Below are 17,703 nucleotides of genomic sequence, written 5' to 3'. Positions count from 1 at the left end.
CAATTAGAGCAGTTCTTATATACCATCTTTGACATCCTTTTTTGGGCAATTAGATCATTGAACACTTACATACAGTGGGTACGGAAAGTATTCAGACCCCTTTACATTTTTCACTCTTTGTTTCATTGCAGCCATTTGCTAAAATCAAAAAAGTTCATTTTATTTCTCATTAATGTACACTCAGCACCCCATCTTGACAGAAAAAAAAACAGAAATGTAGACATTTTTGCAAATTTATTAAAAAAGAAAAACTGAAATATCACATGGTCATAAGTATTCAGACCCTTTGCTGTGACACTCATATTTAACACACATGCTGTCCATTTCTTCTGATCCTCCTTGAGATGGTTCTGCTCCTTCATTGGAGTCCAGCTGTGTTTAATTAAACTGATTGGACTTGATTAGGAAAGGCACACACCTGTCTATATAAGACCTTACAGCTCACAGTGCATGTCAGAGCAAATGAGAATCATGAGGTCGAAGGAACTGCCCAAGGAGCTCAGAGACAGAATTGTGGCAAGGCACAGCTCTGGCCAAGGTTACACAATCATTTCTGCAGTACTCAAGGTTCCTAAGAGCACAGTGGCCTCCATAATCCTTAAATGGAAGAAGTTTGGGACGACCAGACCTCTTCCTAGACCTGGCCGTTCAGCCAAACTGAGCAATCGAGATGCAGTAGGGAGATGGGAGAAAGTTCCACAAAGTCAACTATCACTGCAGCCCTCCACCAGTCGGGGCAGAGTGGCCCGACGGAAGCCTCTCCTCAGTGCAAGACATATGAAAGCCCGCATAGAGTTTGCCAAAAAACACATGAAGGACTCCCAGACTATGAGAAAGAAGATTCTCTGGTCTGATGAGACCAAGATTGAACTTTTTGGCTTTAATTCTAAGCGGTATGTGTGGAGAAAACCAGACACTGCTCATCACCTGCCCAATACAATCCCAACAGTGAAACATGGTGGTGGCAGCATCATGCTATGGGGGTGTTTTTCAGCTGCAGGGACAGGACGACTGGTTGCAATTGAAGGAAAGATGAATGCGGCCAAGTACAGAGATATCCTGGAAGAAAACCTCTTCCAGAGTGCTCAGGACCTCAGACTGGGCCGAAGGTTCACCTTCCAACAAGACAATGACCCTAAGCACACAGCTAAAATAACAAAGGAGTGGCTTCGGAACAACTCTGTGACCATTCTTGACTGGCCCAGCCAGAGCCCTGACCTAAACCCAATTGAACATCTCTGGAGAGACCTGAAAATGGCTGTCCACCAACGTTCATCATCCAACCTAACAGAACTGGAGAGGATCTGCAAGGAAGAATGGCAGAGGATCCCCAAATCCAGGTGTGAAAAACTTGTTGCATCATTCCCAAGAAGACTCATGGCTGTACTAGCTCAAAAGGGTGCTTCTACTCAATACTGAGCAAAGGGTCTGAATACTTATGACCATGTGATATTTCAGTTTTTCTTTTTTAATAAATTTGCAAAACTTTCTACGTTTCTGTTTTTTTTCTGTCAAGATGGGGTGCTGAGTGTACATTAATGAGAAATAATAATTTTAGCAAATGGCTGCAATGAAACAAAGAGTGAAAAATGTAAAGGGGTCTGAATACTTTCCGTACCCACTGTATCTGACAACTTGGCCATTGTGTAGTTCCTAGAATGTCTTGTTTTTACAGGATTGACACAGGCTGGGCGTGGGTATGCATCTTGGGACAGATGTGTGTGTGTGTGTGTGTTTGTGTACATGCCAAATCAAGTTCCCGTTAGGTGACCGAATAAGGTCAGTTAAACACTGCAAAACTCCAACATAGTAAGATCACTTTATCATTTCAGTCACTACATATCTCGCTGATTGCTAATGTTTGAAAATATGAAATGGACGTCTGAATGTATTAAATAAAAGTTTGAACACATGAATGAAAGTCTGAATTTCTGTTAAAGCAATTTGAATGTGTGAAGTGCAAGTTTGAATCTTCATTAAAGGTTTGGATGTACTTGATTAAAATGTTAATAATTCAATACTTCTGATAACTATAAAGTGTGTTTATGTTATCGTGTTTGAATATATAAAGAATGAAGATTGAATGAAATAAAATGAACTGGATAAAATCGTTTCTCATCAAGGCAACGGCGCCATCTTGTGTTTGTAATGTGTATCTCGTGGTAGTGGTATGTCATCAGGTCATACTGTATGTAACTATCAACAAAAACAATGAAACTATACTTTTTTAAAGATTTATGTTTCTGCTTTTTTTGACTTTGGAAAGGAGCCACAGGTAGAATTTGAGCCTGGGGCGCACGCACTAACTACTACGCCACCAGAACCCCAAAACTATACTATTATACTTTGATAAAATATGTCCACACATTCATATAGACAGAAAGAGAGAAAGAAAGTGTAATCATGTTTGGTCAGATCACCTCATGTGAATCCTTGTTTGCTCTCAAAGAGGGATGGTCAGCTACCCTTGGCCCTTGAGGTAAACTGTACTGCAGGACTCCAGGTCATGTCAGTTTGACCCAGCTGACATGTAAACACAGACAAGGTGATGTGACTCTTATTTAGCAATGCAGCTCAGTTTGGCCTTTGAATGAAATCCCCTGATGCGTGATGATCTGAAGGTTGTCCAGAATGAAGCCAGACAAATTAAAAGAAATAAGACATTTTATTGAGAGGAAAACCAGTGTTGTCATCCCAAAATAATAATAATAAGATTAATGACCCGAACCCTTATGAAACAGAAGAAATTTACTCAATATCACAGGGAAACAGAATAACTGTATGGATGTTTGACTTCATGCACAAATATTTTGTCCTCTTCTGTACTGGTAAATGTAAAGGGAATCAAATGTACCTCAAGGTGCAGTGTTGATTCTGAACACTAGATGGGGGTCTAAGTCCAAAACCAGGATGAAGTCAGCAGCAGCTCTGTTAACATCCGACATCATTCAGGGGCCTTTATTGCGATAGAAGAATGTATTTATACCCCGTTGTCTGTCTTTTATTAAATGTTCGACTTGTTTATTGAATCTAATGATGACAATTCTGCATTTTTCTTTTAAGGGGGACATATTATGAAGAATCCACTTTGACAGTGTTTTTGAACATATATTTGGGTAACCTGAATGTCTACTGATCCACAAAATGTGAAATAAACCCATCCAGTCCTTTGTTTGTGGTCTGCATAAGTTTTAAAACAAATAGATAAATGCTCCGTTTGAAATTTGCTCTCCTTGTGATGTCACAGTGGGATTCTGATTTTAAAAAAAAAATACCCTCCCCTCCCCTGGTATCTCCACCCATAGACTCCACCCCCAGCCTAGAACAAAACTTTAGTGCAGATCCGCCATTTTTATTCTCCCAACAGAGGAGCGATGTCTACCTGGAAAACTCACGGGGGCTCATTGCATTTAAAGAGACACACACACCAAAACGGAGCATTCTGAGAGAGCTGGTTTATACAGGGTCACAAACCTCCTCTGGTGCTTGATTCATGTTATTGAGCAAAGCACGGCACAGATGTTTCATTTAGACCACAGGGGACTGTTTGAAAAGGTGGAGAAGGGGGATGATACATCCTCTTTAACTTGAACAAAAATAAGAAACTGCTCTGACCCCAGCGACATGAAACAACACACCAACAAGAGAACTCATGTTTTCTATTTATTTTCCACAAAATGAGTTCAATTTACAAAATCTCGGGCAAACCGCTGAAATTAGCTCGTTATCATAAAATAACTGAGTACAATGAAATGTTTTGATCCATGTCCTCTCAGGGCTGAGTCTCAGAGATCTGACATGTTGAAAGCAGAAAACTAAAGACGATGGAAGATGATTCTGAGAATTAAAATATGAATCCGAGAATTAGAAAGAAATCTGATTCAGCACATGTACGCATACTTCTGATTCAGGGACTGACATTTTTATTCTATGAATCTGCTTTAAAGTTTTATTATTTTGTAAAAAGGTCAGAAATTGTAGATTAAAGTCAAGGCTCAATTTAATTGTTCTCAGGTGGCCTTAATCTTCTTTGAAATTATTATGTAACCAATAAAAAAAGAAAAGTATTGTTGTAAGTAAATAATCCGTCAGTAGGTGTCAGTAAACACACTGTGGATATCTGACTGGAGGAGCAGATTTGAATATCCCGCCCTTCCAGGAGAAGAGGCGGAGATCCCTCTCTCTCTCTCCCCGCAGCAGGCAGCAGTGTGTCGGGAAGCTCCGTGCACTCGGTCCGCAGAAAGCGAATAACACCCGAAAGGAACTCCAGTGCGCTATCAGGACGCTTTTATTAACACTCGGGAACCGATACAGAAGAGTTTTTTTTTTAACCGAGTCGAGCGTTATATCCACATTCCCTTTGTTCCTTGGAGATGTGTCTCCTGGAGGTCTGAGCAGCGAGCAGAGCTGCACACTGAAGCCGGGATGAGTGGGAGCTCCGCGGGGTCCGGCGCGGCGCCCTGCCGCCTGGTTCACTACTTTGTTATTTGTGGGATAGACACAGAAACTGGACTGGAGCCGGACGAGTTAGCAGGTAGGAGCTTTGTCTGCTTTTTTCTGCTTTGTTGGGAATATGAATGTGAACTTCAGGAGAAAAAGAACAACAGCTGAACACATTTGAGACATATTATCCGGATTATCCCTCCACAAGTTGGCCTTTCAATCAATCCATCCGTTTTTACAGAGAAAAGTTAGGCCACCTGAGAGCATGTTATATGAAGAGCATGTGTAGATTATAATCAGAAACACAACTTTAATCCACTATGAGCAAAAGCCTGTAAACAAGGGGCATGAACAACTTTATTTGAACAGGCAGAAACCCCGAGCAGGACCAGACTTATTTGTGGACCTCATCCATCTGTCGCCTCGTATTAGCTGAAGCTTAACGTGTCTGGATTTGCTGCAGGTTTCATAACTCACATCATTTGCGCTCTTGCAGGTAGGGATGTTCAAATGAATCGTTTCTACGATGCATCGCGATGCGGACGATTCTACATCCATGCGATTGTTTTGACGCTGATTTCTAAATCACTTTGTAAATAATCAAAAGGGAGGTAATAATTATCTGACCGCTTGACTTGATTGATGAAAAAATAGACATGTGCAGTAGCCTCATATTCGAAAATTGAGCATGCAACACATCGCAATGCGTCATGAGTCTGTTGTGGCCCCTCCAATCAGCGTTCATCCCCATTATGTTAAAAATAATCTGACACAAACACATTTTTTTGTGTGGAAGTTATGCATTAAAGTGTCTGTCGTCCAATTTGAGGGCTAGACAAGCATCATTCAGTGTTTTTCTATGAGTCAGTACTGTAAGATGGGGCCCCCCTGAGGAAGGTTTCCGACTGTATATTTTGAGCCTCTGTTTATCAACTTAAGTTTATCAGCCCTTGGGCCCGGGGTCCCAAGCAGTTGCCTGCCTTGCATGTTGACAACCAGCACCTCTGATTCTAGGAATTGTAATCAAATTGAATCATAAGACCAGGGAAGGTGCACAGCCTTAAGACCTGCAGTGTGGTTCCCCTCGTCAGCCTCAGCGTCTCAAACTCGCGCACTGGCGTCATTTGAGGCTTTCAAGAATTACCAGAGAAAGTCGGATATCGTTTCTGATTTATAATCTGATTTAAACTTCCTGTGCTGTGCTTTACCGCTCTCAACCTGTAAAAGTAAAACTTCAGTCAGGGACCAGAAGTTTTCCATCAGCGCTTTCTAGGTCAGAGAAAACTGTGACAACATGAGAAGCTTCAACAAACTTATAAGAGCCATTGAATCTCAGAATCGTTGGACGATCGATGGATCATCACGGGGATTATTCAAGTAAAAATGTCAGACATATCTCGCGAGGATCTGCTGCTTTCTGTCTTTTTTTTCTGACTCATATCTGTTATGGAAGTGGTGCATGTACAGCTGTGGTGTTGCAGAAGGCAGACACGCTCATTTCTTGGCTCAGTTTCTGCACAATAACAGGCCTTTGATTTCGTCACAGAGGGGAGGTATCGACCTCCTCCTGAGTCGCTGAGGTGTTGCATCACTGCTTCTGTCTGTGCCAAAGTTCAGAAAAGCAAAGTCTACAATCTGAGCAGGGATTGAATTTTTATCCTGATTGTTAATATTAGGAAAAAATGTACTTTTTTTAACCTTAGTTTACTTTACTGTGGTGCGAGGCGTTTTTCAAGTCTCTGGTTGTTTTGTTGATTTGGAAGGTCTGCATGTGTTTTTGTCTGTGTGGGCTGTAGCAAGTCCTGAAGGTGACACTGATAATCTCCCACCATCCTGAGTCCATATGCCCCTCAGTCTGCTCTGCTTGCATCTTTCACCTTTACTCGCTGAGCATCTGGTGTGTTTGCGACTCTGCATGTGTTTTGTGTGCGGGTTAACTACGGGACAAGTCACCAGTCACTCCAGGGGTGATCTCTCTCGAAACAGAAATCTGCATATGAAGCAGAATCTTACTGACTGGTTCCATACAAAGCATTCATTGAGGAAACGTTGAGACATTGAACTTGGTTTAAAAATATTGTTTTGTCTTTTTTTTTTTTTTTTTTTTTTTACGTTTTTTTTTGGGGGCTTTTAATGCCTTTATCTGAGAGCGGATAGATGAGGAAAAGGAGCTGAGGGTCAGAGCTAAACCCGGGCCACCCGCTTCGAGGACCAGAGCCTCTGTACATGTGACGCAAACTCACCACTAGACCCCACCGCGCCATACCACCGATGCCCACAGAGTTTAAATATGTGGTATCGAGTCAATCCTGTGTCCCCCCCCCCCCCCCAGCGCCGCCCGCCCACTTCGTCTTCAGCGTCTCCGTCAGCTTTCCTCCACACTTCACCGGAGATCATTTACAATTCTGATCAGTCCTGTTGCTGTCGTCGTCCCCCCCCAACGCTGCGATGATTCACATCAACATGTTGCCGTGGGTGATCCATAAACCTCTTTTTCTTTTATGTGCACCCCCACATTTTCTTGCACCCTAATTTGAAGGCAGACATAATTGCAGTGACCCACATTTATCGCTGTCTTTGCCTCTGCTTATTTTAGGATGCACCCCACCCCCCCCATCCTCCCTCCTCCCTGCTCTTTGTGTGGCAGTGTGGCCTTATTTCCCTCAGCCCATTGTTGCAGTCAGAGGGCCAGACTTCCTGTAGACCTGCCTCAGGCTCCTTCATGGTTTACAGTACTACGTGGTTTTCTGCTCTCTGCAGACAGTATCTGAACATTTTCAACTCCTTGCCTCACCGAGATCCACAGCTCTGTGCTTGGATACTAATTATCTGGTTTAATTCCTCCCATAAGTAACGTCTCTGTCGAGCCAGACGCTCGCCACATACCATGCCATCGAAGCCTCGGCGGTATAAATAGTCCCCGGCTGGCACACCGAGCCTGAAATAGTCCCTTACACCAGAGGCAGCGAGGCTGGGCAGCATTGTTGAGATGAAAGGTGAGAGGAGCTCATTTGAAGAGGGGGATGTTTGGCGTTCCAGTTGTAGATGGTTATAGATGAGGTCAGCGCTCGAGAGTGGGAGACGTGAGGCCTCGGCCATTCAGGACGGGGACGTCTGTGGAGCTGCTGGAGGGTTGTTTACATATCAGACACAAGATGACCTCACTTCAGAGCGGCAGAGATTCATCTGCTTTTTCTAATTTCATAGACATGAGGGATGTGCCCACATATCGACTGTGTTGACCATCCAATAATGTTGAATGAACTGATATCAGTTGTAGGGATACTTGTTGTTGACGTTATTACTCAAGTCACATTTCAGTAATCTGGCACCTGTTGCCATAGGCTACAACAGTTCAACTTAGGCCACATGCTCACCTAGTTTTTTGGGGGGGGGGGCAAAAAGAAAAGCGCTGACTGTGCGCTCGGGAATGTTTGCATGAAGCGTTTGTGCGCTGAGAGGAAAAGCGCTGCACGTCCGTCCTGTCTCCATGACAACAGTCTGTTGACAACGGCCGCTGTATGACCGACACTGCTCCGTTACTTTTTACTGCATGTTTTATATTTCAGATCGTTTATTTCCCGATCAGACACGGAGCGAGGAGGATGTGGGAACAAGGCACGATCTGTAGGCGGCAAAACTACGGGGAGTATTATGCATTTGGAAAAGAGCGCCTGTGATGTGAACGGCGCCTTTCTGAAAAAGTTGAAAGATTTTTTTAACTTGAGCGCTCGGAGCGGCCGCACAAAAAAGGCAGAGCGCTCTCAGAAAAGAAGCTTGGCGCTGCGCTTTTTCTCCGGGCGGCCGCTTTCTGCTGAGAACGCTTTAAGAAGTTTAACCCCGTGAATGCGCTTAAGTACCAGGAGAAACCAGCGGAGACGGACAACATGCCGCCTCACGTTACATCGTTGCTAACCCTGCTAGCACAAGACGATTACTATAACCGCTGATGTTTATCTGTTGAGTCCCATCAATTTAATGCTGCATCTCGTGCACCTAATTACTGATTCAGAGAAGATTTTGGGCAGAGGAAGTCACCTGTTGGACAAACTGTGATCGGTTTTCGTGGTCAAACATGAGAGAAAACGTTGCCATTTTGGAGATTTACGCCGAAAGAAATGATGATAATACCTTCGGTATCAGTAGTGTTCCAGTCGGTCAGGAGTCCTCTTTCATGTGTTTCCCCTCCCCTCCTCACACCTGAGTGTCACCCGCTGCTCTCCCATGCTGAATTAGACGAGCTGCTGTCAGGGTTTTTATATCCCACGTTAGAGACAATGACCTTAAGGACTTATTAGCACCTCAGGGTGAGTCGCTCTGGTTGGCTAAAACTCAGATTTACAGCCGACTCTGGTTCCCCGCCAGGTGCCAATAAGTTCATTTAGATGAAGGAAGGTTTCCTGTCTTTTCTTCCAAGTTTTAACATGTTGACGTCAAAGAGACAAATTGAAACAAGGAGACATCAGAGAGGATAACTCAAACCCTGACAAGAAGCTGCACTCTGATTTTACAGCTTGAAGTTGGTATGTTGGATGATAGTGACATGACTGATTCTGTCTGTAAATACAGAAGCGTATTTTGTAAAGATTAGAAATGTTCTTTTTTAATTTAATTTTGTATTTATGGTGACTCTCGTCGGCTGTTTGACTCTCCTCTTTGAGAGCTCGGAGCTGCAGTCTTGCCGTGTTTCTGTTTGTTAATATTCAGTTTTTTAACGGCTCCCTTTTCTGCTGTTGGGATCTGGGCGGTTGGCATCTGCAGATTTCAATCATGACGGGGGTCCAGAGGTGAGAGGGGTGTGAGGTGTGTGAGCATCCTGCCGCGGGACAACAAAAGAGATTTGAGCAGCTAAAGCTCCTCTCTGTCCCCGACCATCTGTCCACACAGAGACTGTTAGCACAAAGGCTGCACGCTAACACTGCTGCCCTCTGACGTATGATAATGATGACAGAGGCTAACAACACGGACGCAGGACCCTGCTGACGTATGCTAACGATGGAGTGCATGTGTAACAGGAAGATAATTGTGTATGGCAGTTATAATGCAAATTCAACAGTTTCACATGGCAGGAAACGTCTTCTCCTGTAGAGCTCAACAGTGTGGTTCATCCCCCCCCCCCCATAGTGGATTTGATTATTCGCCGTGATGTCATAACCATCACAGGTAGACTGACCACGAGCTACCTGAGTGTGAAACGATGGTTTATACTCCTGCAGATGTCATCAACTTTGTAAAACAAGAACTACATTACCCACAATCCTAGAGTGTCACAGCAGAGTTTCTGATTGGTGACGCGTGCTGTTACCATGGAAATGTTTACCGCCAAACGTCAGCCGTCCACGGCTACCGCTGAAGTTTCTGGAAGTTCAACACACTATATAAACACAACCAATATAGCGCTAAACTATGGTTTGTTGGGTCTCGTTGGAATCGCGATGGATTGTGGGATGTGTAGTTCCTTCACTCCCGGAAAAAAACTATATATTTTCCCTTTTCAGAGTTTTCTAATGGCTCGTTGCCCGAATGACATGTTTAAAAGTCACAAGCAGTGTTTCCCCGAGCATTATATTAGGGGGGCAGTTGTCTTTTCACTGTTGAAGTTCTAAGGATTTGTATGATTCTTACAAGACGTGACAGTGTGAAGGAAGAATGATCTTATCCATCATTTATTTTTTGTAGCTCTTTTTTAAAGATTTATTTTGGGCTTTTCGTGCCTTTAATGCAGAGAGAGGACAGTGGATAGAGTCTGAAACCAGGGAGAGAGAGCGGGGAATGACATTCGGAAAGGGGCCATGGGTGGAAGCGAACCCGGGCCTACCTCTCGAGATGAGAGTCTCAATACATGGGACGCGCGCCCTAACCATTGCGCCACCAGCGCACCCCAAATTTTTGTAGCTCTTAAAGACAAATTTACTTTTTCCGTGTCGTCTCCCTCTCTCACTCTTTCTCTCATGTGTCATCCGCTCGTCCTCCTCTCTTCCCCCTGCAGTGATTTAGTCCATCTCTCTCTCTCGGTTAGATTTGTGCCCCTCGCTCTCTGTTAGCCCCGGCCGGGCGGATGTTAAGCCTGTTAGAGTAATCCTTTCAGACAGCTCCTCCAGGCTACAGCGAGTGAATCGCTGTAATGTAACACACGGCCAGGCCAGGTCACACACACACACACACACACACACACACACACACACACACACGACCACGACTCTCTGCCTCCATCAGGGTTTGACCAATGGCGTCCTCCTGTCCTCCTCCATAAAACCTCTCTCTGCAGGTCGGCTCTTTAATGGCTGCTGATGTTTCAGCCTCGCCGGACAAATTATGATTTTAGGAAAAAAGAAAGAGAGAAGTCAGGTTCAAGTTTTGATCAAATTTCAGAGAAAAAAGTTTATTCCACTCGTCCTATCACGAAATATAAAACAGTACAGAATGCAGCCTCTGTAGGTCACTGGTTCTGTTTGTTTTGTTTTAATATTACTAGATGAATTGGTATCTGCACGTGCCCTGATACTCAGTGATATGGACTCTTATTATCCAGTGTAATGCAAGAAGAAGGCTGTCAGTGATTTTACAATGCAACACTCTCAGGACTGTGTGCAACACGTAGCATAGCATCACAGCTGAGCAGACAGACAGGGGGATGCAACCTGAATGAGCTGTCAGTCTGTAGTAATGTTCAAATTATTCTGTCATTTAGGATATTTTTTTTTAGGAGAACAGCAGTCCTAGATTCTTGGCAGAGTCAAAATGTTGCGAGATTGGTGCACAATCCAAAAAAGAAATGTGATGTTTTTATTTCAACCAATCAGTCACATGATATGCTGGGAATTCTTTCTTCCTTCAGAATTCATGAATTAGTCGGGCTCTTAGTCAACAGAGGGGACATTCTTCTGTAAAGTTTATGGGGGGGGGGGGGGGGTTCAGTAGCTAAGGGGCAGAAATCGCATGACTTTCAGTGCTCGATCAACACAACCACAGATTGTTAAATCTTAAATGTAAAGTCCTTTAAAATAATTCAAATGCATGCCTTCTGTAGGGCTTTCAACTCAGCTACAGGCTCAAAGCAGTTTCTTGGTATTCTGTTTTTTTGGTGGGGGGGAGTTGATGGTCCTGAACCTGCCTGTCACTCGCAGCACAAGATGTCCAATGTCAGGGCTGTGTGGTCTCATCTTTGACCTGTACAGTGTTAGAGCGGCTGCCATGTGCTTCCAGACACAAAGTTCAAGGGTCTTGGAGTGAGGGGATAAGGCTGTGAGATAATGGATTTTGGCGGGGGAGGGAGACAGTGATGATGGATGGGCTGCGTAGACCTGATGACCTCTGATGACGCTGCGAGCTGTTGCCAACTGGTGACATCCTTAAAAAAAATAAAAAAACTGCCCCAGGTTCTCCTCCAGCAGCAAAGTGAGCAGTTGATCTTTGGAGGCGTGAGGAGCCCCTCCCTCAGATGACCTCTGACCCTCGGCTCCATATGCTCTCTCTCTCTCTCTGTGGGAGAGGATGAAGACAAAGGAGCGAGGGGGGAGCAGGTTCAGGTTGTTTTGGTTTTCCACAGATCTTGATTTGAGCTGAACATGAACATGGGAACTTCACAGCTCTGTTGACGGTCCAGGGTCTTCGTCTACGATCAAATTTGAACTTTTGATACCACTGGCCGTTATATTAGTTTATCAACAAGTAGTGAAGCTTAAAAAATCTGCAGATCTTCAGTCATATTTGAACCCAAAGCTGCTGAAAGAGAAAGCAATGGTGGGCTTCAAAATATTTCTCAAGTCCTGACAGCACGCTAGCGTTGGACTGCAAACTCCTGCATACTGTCTAAATTAAATAATACAAAGTCGAAGTCAACTTTATTGTAAATTTCACAATATGCCAGACATACAGTGGAATCGAAATTTCGTTTGTCTCCGTCCCGCGGTGCAATACAACTAAAATAAGGTAAAATAGATAAAATAAAATAAGGTAAAAAATAAGATAAATAATACTTACAGTAAGAAATTCTAAATTGTGCAAAAGGTACAAAATGGTAAATAAAATAAAATAGAATTGGAAGAAAAAGTAAACTTGTGCAATGTGCAGTAAACTGATTGTACTTTTGAAAAGTTAGCTTCAGAGTTTTAAGTCCAGAGTTCTTGGTGGATACAATGGCAATATTTTGTTACTGAAATTCCCCAACATGTGGTGCCTAGGACTTCCATCTTTGTTGCCCCATGTTTATTAGTACTGTATCAGAGTTGAACATTCTTGGGATGAAACTGTTTCCTCGAGTGTTTCAATGAGTATCAAAGCTCTTAGATGTTTGAAATGTCAAAACCGACGCCTGACGTTTCCCCGTTCTTCTTCTTCAGAATGTCACTTCACGTCCTCCTTTAATCTGAAAAATGTCATCGACATTTCCCTCGCAGCTGAAATTGTTCGCCACTGAAACCTAGAAAATGTGTAACAGTCGTAAAGCAGCCTCGAACAGCATGAAAATAAATGTTCAGAAAGAGATGATCCAGAGATGCAGGGAGGGAGGTCACGACTCAGGGAAACAAGACGGCCAGTTTTTAACCACGGCCACATCATCTGTGACAAATGAGCCTGCATTCATTCATCGTCAACTACTGATTGTAACACAATCCCTCTGAGTCCTCCTGTGATACACACACACACACACACACACACACACACACACATCAGCTCACTCAGTGTTGTAGCAGCGTGCAGCGGCGTGTTATGTCAGGCTGTAAAGCTGCTTACATAACTGTGTTAGGTTACACGGCGGTAACTAAGGCCCCTCATGACAGATTAGACCTGAACACACACTGGATTATAATTCTACACACACACACACACACACACACACACACACACACACACACACACACACACACACACAGCCTGAGCATGACAGAGCAGAGATAGACAATATTTATCTCATAATAGTAATTTAAAAGGCGAATAATGAGCAGCAGAGTGTGATGGTCAGAGATCTAAGTGCTGAGTACGGATCAAGCGGGAACCTCCAGTGTTGAAAAATAAGTGCAAAACCCTGCAGTTCCTCGAGTGTCCACTTGAGGCTGGCTGCAGAAGCACAGGAAGTCACATACACACCCATTCAACAAAGCCCTGCAAATTTAATATCAAAATGAAAAAAAATATATAGCTTGGAAAAAAAAAAATTTGGTCATATTTAAACCAAAAGCTGCCTCATGTTAAACTCAGAGAGCAAAGTCCAAGTTGCACAAAAATGTTTCAGAACCTAAAACACTGCAAACATATTTGTGCCATGCAGACAGTGTGACTGTGCACATGTTCTGCTTGCAATTTTTTGGTGTTTAAAATCAAGAAATTAGCCAACATTTGGTGCCAAAACAGGTAAAGAATCATGACAACCCTTCCCTGTTCACACCTGGAGGAAAGTCTTAATCAAAGAAATGTCAGTTTTGGTCAAACGGCTGAAAAAACAAAACGATCTTTGTTATTGTGACCCGTTTGGTAACGCAGGACTCTTGCAAGTCTTCCTGCTCCTATGAGGACTTTTTGTTGTTTTACTGCTGAGTTCTGCCTGTTTGCTGGCTGGTTTTCTGGACTTTGATTTCTCAGTGATCGAGCTCCAACTCATCAGTGACCTCCGTCCTGAGAGATAAGAGCCGAGTAAACAAAGCATGACCGCTATCAGATAACAGAGTCCATGTCATAATGTCTCCAAGCTTTATTTGTTTTAAACCAGAGAAAAGATTGAATCATCACCTTTCTGCATTCTGGGTCTCACTCTTATATCCTCTCTCCCGTCTTCTCCACCTCAGGCCGTTGTAACCATTAGGTCGTTTGAACAGGACGGTGAAAATCAAACCAGTGACGTGTGTAATGAAGCCAGCTAGCTGTGACCGCCCTCTGCTGCAGAAACGTCTCAGCTGGAGGGTCTTCAGCAGAGACTAAAGACCTCCAGCAGTGATGAGAGGAGGTGCTGGCAGAGTTCCTCTTGGGACGGTTTTGATTGTTCGGAGCACAGGCTGCCTCAGACTTTTTCCTATCACAGACAGGGTTGTTACAATTCCTTCATACAGTATTGTCCCAAGGTATTTTAATTTTTTTAATGAGCACTACATTTAGTCTACTGCCCTGTTCAGACGGCCGCTTTAAGGCGCGATATTTATGTTTCTCCTTCACTTTGAATGTCGCAGAGGCCTAATGGGGCAAGGGCGTCAAAGTGACCCCCCCCCCCCCCCCCCCCGTACCGTCTCCCAAGGTTGTAACAGAGGTGTTACAGGAGCGAGACGGGATCAGCTGAGCCTGCAGGGGAGCGTAGCGCTGTGTGTGTGTGTGTGTGTGTGTGTGTGTGTGTGTGTGTGTGTGTGTGTGTGTGTGTGTGTGTGTGTGTGTGTGTGTGTGTGTGTGTGTGTGTGTGTGTGTGTGTGTGTGTGTGTGTGTGTGTGTGTGTGTGTGTGTGTGTGTGTGTGTGTGTGTGTGTGTGTGTGTGTGTGTGTGTGTGTGTGTGTGTGTGTGTGTGTGTGTGTGTGTGTGTGTGTGTGTGTGTGTGTGTGTGTGCATGTCTGACTGTGTGTGTATGTAGAGCTCCAGCTATGCCGTGCTCTCTCTCTCTCTCTCTCTCTCTCTCTCTCTCTCTCTCTCTCTCTCTCTCCCACGATGCCTTTAGGAAGTGTGAATTCACAGACTGGAACATCAATGCAGAATCAAAGTGAACGTCTTAAGGCGCAATGATGGCAGAGCGTGACAGAGTTACTGCGCTGTAGCGGAATTGCACTCTGATCAAAGACTCAGCACAGTGAAATCACATCTCTTTGCTCAGTCCCGTCTTCAACTGAACACATTTTATGAAACGTCCTCCTCTCAAAATCATCCAACACACGTCACTGTGGAGCTGCAGGTAGCCTCGTTTAAACTTCTGCGTCGACGCAGTGACCTATGACGCCGTTGTGCGCCGGTGTGTCTGCACAGCTCTGTGGCTTGTGGCGGTGCCATTTCTATAGTAATAGTTATATCTCCAGTTTCTGGTGCCACCACATCCTCTGCTTGTTTGTGTACAGGAAACCATGGCGTCTGAAACTGATTGTGTTCTGGTGTTCGGAGCTAATGAAAAAAAACTTTGGTTGGTCCACAAACTAAATAAGCCCCGCTTCCAACCTAACAAGGAAATGGCTCAATTTTGGGTTACAGTTTAAATTAATTAGCATCATTAGCGTTATTAGCGTTATTAGCATTATTAGCGTGGGGCTCAGCGGGCCCCCCTGCCTCGGCCTCATTATGTCACAACACACAGCTGCTCACACGTAATCCCTCCAGAGCGGAGGGTCAACAAACACACAAAATCTCCTCCAGCAACGACGTCAGCAACAATTAATCGACTCTGTCGTGTGACGGAGGTCGGCTCACGTTCAGCCGCGCCCGAAAGGAAGCCCCGCCCCCTCCTGAAAACGTCGCCAGGTTGTGTAATTGGGCGACACAGATTGGACAGACTGAGCAGCTGGATTCTGAAACGTGAATCTGAAGAAATTAGAAGTCTGCTGATGGGAAGATGAGGTGTTTATCAAGTTCACACCAAGAAATATATAAACTCAGACTTAAGTTGCTTGTATCTTTATTTTAGGTGGAGGTTTTATTCTTGCAAACTAAGACTGAAGCAGAGGATGCAGTTAACGATGGCCTGACGGTTAAACTCTGCATCATACAGTATATTCTTGTGTTTTATATCAGGACTAGTTTTTACCATCGTGGTTCTTCGACAGTGAAAAACAAACTGATTCGGGTATTTTCCTGAAACTTAGTTAAAACAGATTTCTAATTTTGGACAGAAACCATTCCCTTCTCACAGTCGAGTGCGTGAACAGATGTGTTTCAGTCGCTTTGACAGACTCAGATTGGATATTTGCATTTTTATGCTTCACTGCAGCTCGAGACAGCAAACAGATGTGTTGCACGCTTACATCCTCTAATCTACACACTGTGAAATAAAGTGAATAAGACACATTTTTAATACTTAATTTTTCCTCTAAAAAAGTGGTCAACGGTGAGACATGCTCCGTCATGACCCCTGTACACCAACGCCTTGGATTTTACGCTACTTCAGACTAGAGCTGCAGTAACTCATTCTTTGAGTAATCGAGCATTCTACCGGTTATTCTGGCGAGCAATCGGTGAAGAAATATTGTCATTTTTTTCCGCCATTGAATCACTCACTTTATTCAAGCATGTCGCAAAAAAAAAAAAGAGAGCCAATGCAATATGGTATAAGAAAAAGAAACAGCCATATCCTGGTGCTGCGTCTGACACAGAAAGAGGAAGTGGTTAGGGATCCCAAACTGACGTCAAACTGCTCAAAGGAACGGTAACAAAGGTAAGTGTGTTTTGTCATAACGTGGATATTACTTTGAAAGGGAAATGAGGCGTTCAAAGATGCCGCAGTGACACGGACCACAGCAGCCACATCGTTCAAAGTGCTGTCTTTGTCTCTTATCATATCATACCATCACCTATAATTTCCTGTGTGACATGTGCAGAGAGCTGTGTGCTTTGGGATAGAGTGCTGCTGAGGGTGAACATATAATTACTGCCGATAATCAGAGGGAGAACTGACGAGAGTGAGTCTGAGGAGGAGTCGGGGGGGGAGCTCGTCAACCCCCTTCAGAGAAATCATTCGTCTTGCTTAAATGTCCTCTTGTGTCCATGACGACCCGTGAGCATCCTGCAGCACAAAGAACAGGCCTAAAGGGCTTCTGGTGAGGAAGGTTACGTCATCTTGTTTGAAAACAGGAGAGTTAAAGTGCTCGTTGTCCGAGCAGGCTGATCACACAGGCTGCCTGAGTGTTAAACGTGATTATAAATAAAGTTTCATACCGGGTGCACTGCTCTGAGGACAGCGAGGGGGCCTGCCTGCTTGGTGATAAAAAAAAAAAAAAAAAAAGTTTGGAGAGTGGCAGGAGCCGTGAGCGAGAGCCGGACTGGGAGGACAGTTGCATAAGCTGCTTCAGCCGTGCGCCTCATACTGCAGCCTTCAAGCACGACGTGTGATTTAATGTGAGCCGAGAGGTGACGAGAAAAAACGGCGACACCGCGAGCCGAATGTGTCCTTTCTAATCTGGAGCTCACAGGAGAGAGTTTAAGACGGAGACGACGGGAAGTTCTGGACGGATCAGAGCCAAAAGTTTGAATCACTCGGAGTACGGGGGAGTTTTAATTTAATTAGTTTGGCTTAGAAGTTTTACACTGTGACGACTGTTGGCGATATCAAATAATATTATCTCCAAACATCTCACGATTAGC

General features: G+C 44.1%; 1 protein-coding gene across 3 annotated transcripts in view; it reads left to right on the top strand.

Moving 5' to 3' along the window:
• Nucleotides 1-4,198: 4,198 nt before the first annotated feature.
• Nucleotides 4,199-17,703, top strand: part of dennd5b (DENN/MADD domain containing 5B) — a 59,241-nt gene continuing 45,736 nt past the window's right edge. For 2 of the 3 annotated variants that reach the window (XM_065951165.1, XM_020634770.3), the window contains exon 1: nt 4,200-4,534. In XM_065951165.1, coding sequence (XP_065807237.1) covers nt 4,426-4,534 — 109 coding nt within the window. In that variant the 5' untranslated portion in view covers nt 4,200-4,425. Of the gene's footprint in view, nt 4,535-17,703 lie in introns of all 3 variants that reach the window. The other variant, XM_065951164.1, reaches the window with a different exon arrangement.

The sequence above is a fragment of the Labrus bergylta genome, chromosome 23 (genome assembly GCF_963930695.1).
Source record: "Labrus bergylta chromosome 23, fLabBer1.1, whole genome shotgun sequence".
Classification (NCBI taxonomy): Eukaryota; Metazoa; Chordata; class Actinopteri; order Labriformes; family Labridae; genus Labrus; species Labrus bergylta.
Note: the sequence above shows the minus strand (reverse complement) of the source record. Positions and strands in the feature narration are given on the sequence as shown.